At 33.9% G+C, this 5,717-nt stretch overlaps 1 protein-coding gene across 3 annotated transcripts; it reads left to right on the top strand.

The window, feature by feature from the left end:
* Positions 1 to 2,329: 2,329 nt before the first annotated feature.
* On the top strand, positions 2,330 to 4,773 carry LOC108481993 (uncharacterized). 3 transcript variants are annotated; one of them, XR_008282580.1, is made up of 6 exons: positions 2,330 to 2,756; positions 2,963 to 3,066; positions 3,912 to 4,041; positions 4,145 to 4,320; positions 4,410 to 4,447; positions 4,559 to 4,773. XR_008282580.1 is itself a non-coding variant. In XM_017785098.2 (4 exons), the coding sequence occupies exons 1-4, from the start codon at positions 2,640 to 2,642 to the stop codon at positions 4,181 to 4,183; spliced, it is 390 nt and encodes a 129-aa protein (XP_017640587.1). In that variant the 5' UTR covers positions 2,330 to 2,639; the 3' UTR covers positions 4,184 to 4,493. The 3 variants fall into 3 exon arrangements, 1 of the variants encoding a protein (XP_017640587.1); XR_001870805.2 differs by lacking the exon at positions 4,559 to 4,773 and having other exon boundaries at positions 4,410 to 4,493; XM_017785098.2 differs by lacking the exon at positions 4,559 to 4,773 and having other exon boundaries at positions 4,145 to 4,493.
* Positions 4,774 to 5,717: the final 944 nt, after the last annotated feature.

Below are 5,717 nucleotides of genomic sequence, written 5' to 3'. Positions count from 1 at the left end.
AACCAATGAGGATATCGTGATACCATTGTAGGTGATCTTCATTATTCTCTTCATTTCGGGACTGTCGAGGGTATCATGGTTTCCAGGCCTCGATATTGTGATACCCCTTTTATTGGTGATGTTTTTACTAAAAAATAGCCGCTATTGAGTTCCTACAACACTTAATCAATCTTTAGTGTCCAAATGGCACATTTGGCCAATTTGGGTTTCAAAATGAGTAAAAAAAAAAAAGTAAACACTTATTGAATAGAAAATTTAAAAACTATGCTAAACTATAGAAAAAACACTAATTTGCTTGAAAACAATTTTCTTACGTATAATAGGGAAGTCTAATTTGACATATCAAAGTATGACAGATCAAGCTCAAATATATCATATCTAGCAAGATTCAATGATATTAGATATCCATATTCCAAGTTTGAAATTCTTCTCCGGCTTGAACTCCTCATCTTCCTCCTATTTTTTGATTGAAGCTCGTGCACTTTTAGGCTCTAGTTGAAAGTCAAATTTGAAGACTGGGCTGATACAAAGACGAGTCCAATTTCAGTGTCACAAATTTCACCTTCGTAATAAATCACAACTCTAATTCATCTACTCATATTCAACCAAATAGCTCGTTTCACACGTTTAAAACAAAAAAAAAGTATAGAGAAAAATGAGTACGCATCACCCAAATGAAAAAAAATGACACATACTTGAATGAATTACTTTTGTTGGGTCGATTTTTGAAATCCAGAATTTTTAACATAAACAATTTTCTTCTTATGCAAATCTCCTTATAAAAACAATCTGCTCTAAATTTCAATGTGGAACCTTTATAGAATTTATTCATTATATAGGTAATAATACCCCCAGATATCAAATATAACTTCAAATTATTGAATAAGATTGGATAAGGCAAGTCTAAAAAAACGCTTCTAAGTAAAAACGTTTTCCTAAAAAGTTTAAATAATTTTTAGAAAAGCGTGTCTTGATAGAAGCGTTTTTCGCAACAAATGTGGGATGAGATGTTGTCTGGGATTCTCAGGATTTTATGGCTGAAAATTATCCCGGGATTCTCGGCTTTTGAAATAAACAATTAGGGTTAGGGTTAAAAATGGGGGGGAAAAATGCATCCTGATTATTTTAGAACCCAGGAATCTGAGACGATTATGTTAAAAACATATTCCTCCCCCCTAGGTTGCCTATATAAAGGGGACTTTCGCTCCCCCTACTCCATCAAATCTCTTACCCACCATCTCTTAGAAAAAAATGTTTACTCTATTTTAATTTTTTTTCTTTTAGTTGCATGTTAAAATTTCCAAGTTTAAAGATTTATTTGACTTTCTCTTTGAGAGAGACATAATGATAGTTTTAAAGTGTGTTTGAGTTCATGGTGATGTGGTGACGCTCGAAGACTCACACATTCCATCTGTCGTGTGGGGATAAAACCATTACCTTAGAAGCCTATTGCATTGCAACTCAGGCTCCCAATTCATGGTGATTATACGGTCACGAGTTGAAATGTAAAGAGGGTTTCAAGTTGACAAAGGTTATGTTGTCAAGGGTTTGAGTGTAACTTAGACCCCCAGTTGATAGTGGTTAAGTAGTCACGGGTCCAAGTTTCACTCTACCAGAAGAAGGTGCTTTATAAACCCCATACATAATTATAATATCATAATCATTGAGAAAAACATAGGGGTTTCTAGTATAATCAATATATTCTTTTTCTCCATCTCCACCAAAGGCAATGATCCTGTTACTATCAACTGTGACAGAGTTAGCGGTAACAAGACTTTCAGGGGGTAGAGTTACTGTGAGGTGGAGAAAAGTTGAAATGCAACTTAAGGTGACAACGATTGCTGTGATTAATAACTATAACCGCTGCTGCCTCGACTCGCGTTTCAGCTTTTCTCCAGCATCCTTGTAACTCCTCCTTCTTTGTCACAGGTTATAGTAACAGGGTCACTGCCTTTGGTAGAGATGGACAAAAAGAAGTTGATTATATTAGAAACCCTTGTGTTTTCCCCTATGATTATGATCTTAAACTTATGTATGCAATTTTTAAAACATCCTCTTCTAGTGAAGTGAAACTTGAAACCGTCACCGTAAAACCATTGTCAATTGGGGGTCCGAGTTATACTCCAACCCTTCACAGCATAACCTTTATCAACTTAAAACCCTAGTTACACTCCAACCTGTGACTGTATAATCACCGTCAACTAAGAGCCTGAATTGCAATACGATTCGCTTAAGTAATGGTTCCATCGCTACGTAAAAAATGAAATGTGTGGATTTTCGAGCACATCACATAAAAAGTCAAAAATACTTTAAAACTATCAAAATATCTATTTGAAAGAAGAAAAAAGAAAACCCTTTAAACTCAAATTTCCAAACATCAAACCAGAAAAAAAATTCCTCACCAGGTGAAATGCGTCCAAAACCCTAACCCAAAATAAATCTTTTTTTTTTTGGCATATTTGCCTAATTTTGCCAAATAATTCCACTGCCTTTTGATCTAAAATCAAAGCATTTTTGAACCATTTTTTATGTTCTTCCATATCCAAAACCCTAACCCAAATTTAGCATCTGACCAAAATTCCATCCTTTTTACTGTCATTTTCAATTGAATCCTTAACAAATTCGCATCAAAATCAACTATGAAAGAAACGAAACCAGTTAAATTGAATGCACAGCAACATCAGCAACACGAAAACGGTCACTTTTCCCCGTTCAAGTTCGCCAAGTTATTAGATCCGGAAGCTTCTTGGGATAAAGTAAGTCTTTATCCTATTTTATCATTAATTAAAGGGCATGGTGCTTTTTTATTGAGCTTATTCAGTTCTAGAAGTACTCTGATTTAATGGGTTTTCTTTTTTTTCCTGTTAAATGAAATTTAAATAGGATGATCATAACTGTAACTGAATTGGGTAAATTCAGGAAAGGAAAATTGATGATGGGTTTTGATTGATTTTTGGAGCAGGATCAATTAGGAGATGTATTGCATTGGATTCGACAAGTTGTGGGGCTTTTATGTGGATTATTATGGGGAGCAATCCCTGTGGTTGGAGGCATTTGGATCTTCATGTAAGTTCTCATATTCATGTTGCTTGCACTTGTGAATTGCAGTGTTTCAGATTCATATTGGATTTGTTGAATCTGTTGCAAATTTGGTGATTCACTAGATTTTTAGATGCCTTTTTGTGAGCTGAGCTGTATGATATGCGTTTATGCTTGTTCTAAAAGGAAGGATTTCTTGACTTTACACTGCTGTAATGGGATTGAACTGCGATGTCAACATGAGGTGATCGAGTTTGATAAAATTGTAGATTGGCTGACCAGTGGTCTCTGATAATTCTTAGCAATTGGATTCTAGCATTTTCTTAACCTAGGATATAAGCATTTTGAATTTATGCACAAAAACTTTACAAAAGTGTGTGTCGAGGTAGGGTTGTCCGGGTCGTATGCCACTATGCCAATGGTTAATTGACATACCAGAGTGTGTTAGTACTCTATAGTTCTTGGGTTTCTGGAACCATATTTAATATATAAGACATGGGGGCCATTTTGCTGCATTGATAGTACCTTTAATCAGTGGAGTTAGGCTGCACATGTCCATCTGCATACATGCCCCTGGTTCTTTTGATGTAATTTTCTAGGCTGTATCCACAATTTTGTGTGTATCATCTGTTGCTGGTCTTCAATAAGTTTTTTACTTGCATTTTTCAAGCATGAATGTTCATGTCACTATACCATTTCTTTGAAAGGATGATTACCTTCGGTGTTCTCGTATTGATTGTGAAGAATTCAGTCAATAAGCAAGTAATTGTAGTATTTTTATTTTTATTTTTGTATTTGTATTTCTTTACTCTTTCATTACTATTCTTTGAGAAACTTTTTGTCAATCATTTAATGTTGATATTCATTTGCAGTTTTCTGGTCATATCCACTTCAATCATATACGGTTATTATGCTATGATACTAAAGGTCGATGAAGAAGAATTTGGTGGTCATGCAACCCTTCTCCAAGAAGGGCTTTTTGCTTCAATAACTCTCTTTCTGGTACTGAAACAATTTTTGATTATTTCTTTCAGATTCAAATGCCGATGATGTGCAACTTTCCTATGTTTATAGCTAACGAAACCCTCTTCTTTTTTTCATTCAGTTGGCGTGGGTTCTAGTATACAGCTTGGCCCACTTTTGATATACTTTTGTATCATCAACCTGCTGTCCTGTGTTTCAACAACACATATCAAGGATTCGATTCCATTAGGCAAGAGGAACCATTCATTATTCCCAGAAAACAATTAGAAACTTTCTTACTTGGGAAAATGCCAATAGGTATTGCTTTTTTACATTTCATTGTGCAAAAGATTCTGATTTTGCAGATCATAAACCTTTTTAAATGGTTTATATATGTTTGATTTCAGTGTTACCTTATTGAGCCCACAGAATGAAGCAGTTTGTGGTACTTGATGCTAATCTAAAACACTGTTTTGCATTGCTTCAAATAATCCATTTCCAGCGAACTTTCTTGTTGATACCATAGCAATGCTAAATTTGTTTGTGGTTTTGGCAGCTTGAATGTTCTTTTACATGAAAAAAAAGGGTGGATTTCTAGTAGATGTGCCGATTTTTACTGGAGGATGGTAGTGGGTTGGGTATCTGCAATATTCTTGTAAAATCTGAATTCCAATATGCTAAATCCGCTTTAAAATCTAAATTTGTATATTACCTGCATTACTATCCGAATCTAAATTAATTAAATTATCTACTAGAATTTTACAAATTAAATTTAAATTATTTGGATGTTCGAATTTGAATCTGAATTTGTACTCATTTTGAATTTACTATGAATAATAATTAGATTATTTGAGTTCATATATTATCCGAATATGTAATATTTTAATTTGTTGAAAATGTAGGATATCAAAATCTGTACTATTTATTGTCATCCTTATTCGAAAATCAAATCCATTCAATTTCAACAATCTCATCGTAAAATGTCAAAATTATTTCAACTTGACCTTAAATTGATTCAAATTTAAAAGGTTTTTAATAAGCAATCGAAAGTCACTTCAAAAACTTTAGAACCCTAATTAGTCTAATCAATTCAATCCGTTAAAATGCCTAATTTTTAGGACCCCCATCCATTCCTCGTTTGTGTGATATCTCATGGGCATTTTGATACCATGGTTCCATGACAATGCCTACTGGGTTTTATATTTTAGTTTTATTAGATTCAAGACGCGTTTATATTAAAATGGTTACCCACAAATTCTAAGTCATCTCAACAAGTGAAACGGATTTGATTAGAGCAGAAAACAAAGAGGATTTTGCCCAATTCAAAGCTAAAAAGCTACTTCAATTAAAAGGAACACATTGCCTCATCTTCGCCAACACTTGTTTCTTACATGTTTAGCATGCAAGTCATCATGAAATTACGTCATTACTTATTTAGGAACTCCATAAAAAGAAAATGAATCTCTAATCATTTAATCATATCCAAATACACATGAAAGATATCACTCAGCTATTAATTTCCCTGAACAACATACTTGTTCAGGGGATGCACATCAAATTTATCATTTCTCTCCAAGCCACAGGTACAACCTTGAAACTTTTACTAATACTCTTATGTGCCATATCTAACAGTACTAAATCTGGTTGGCAGCATTGAACTAAACATAGACAACCACACAGAAATGACATGCAAACAAATATAATACTACTCTAAA

The sequence above is a fragment of the Gossypium arboreum genome, chromosome 1 (assembly GCF_025698485.1).
Source record: "Gossypium arboreum isolate Shixiya-1 chromosome 1, ASM2569848v2, whole genome shotgun sequence".
NCBI classification, from domain to species: Eukaryota; Viridiplantae; Streptophyta; class Magnoliopsida; order Malvales; family Malvaceae; genus Gossypium; species Gossypium arboreum.
This window is presented reverse-complemented; position numbering and strand designations above follow the sequence as displayed.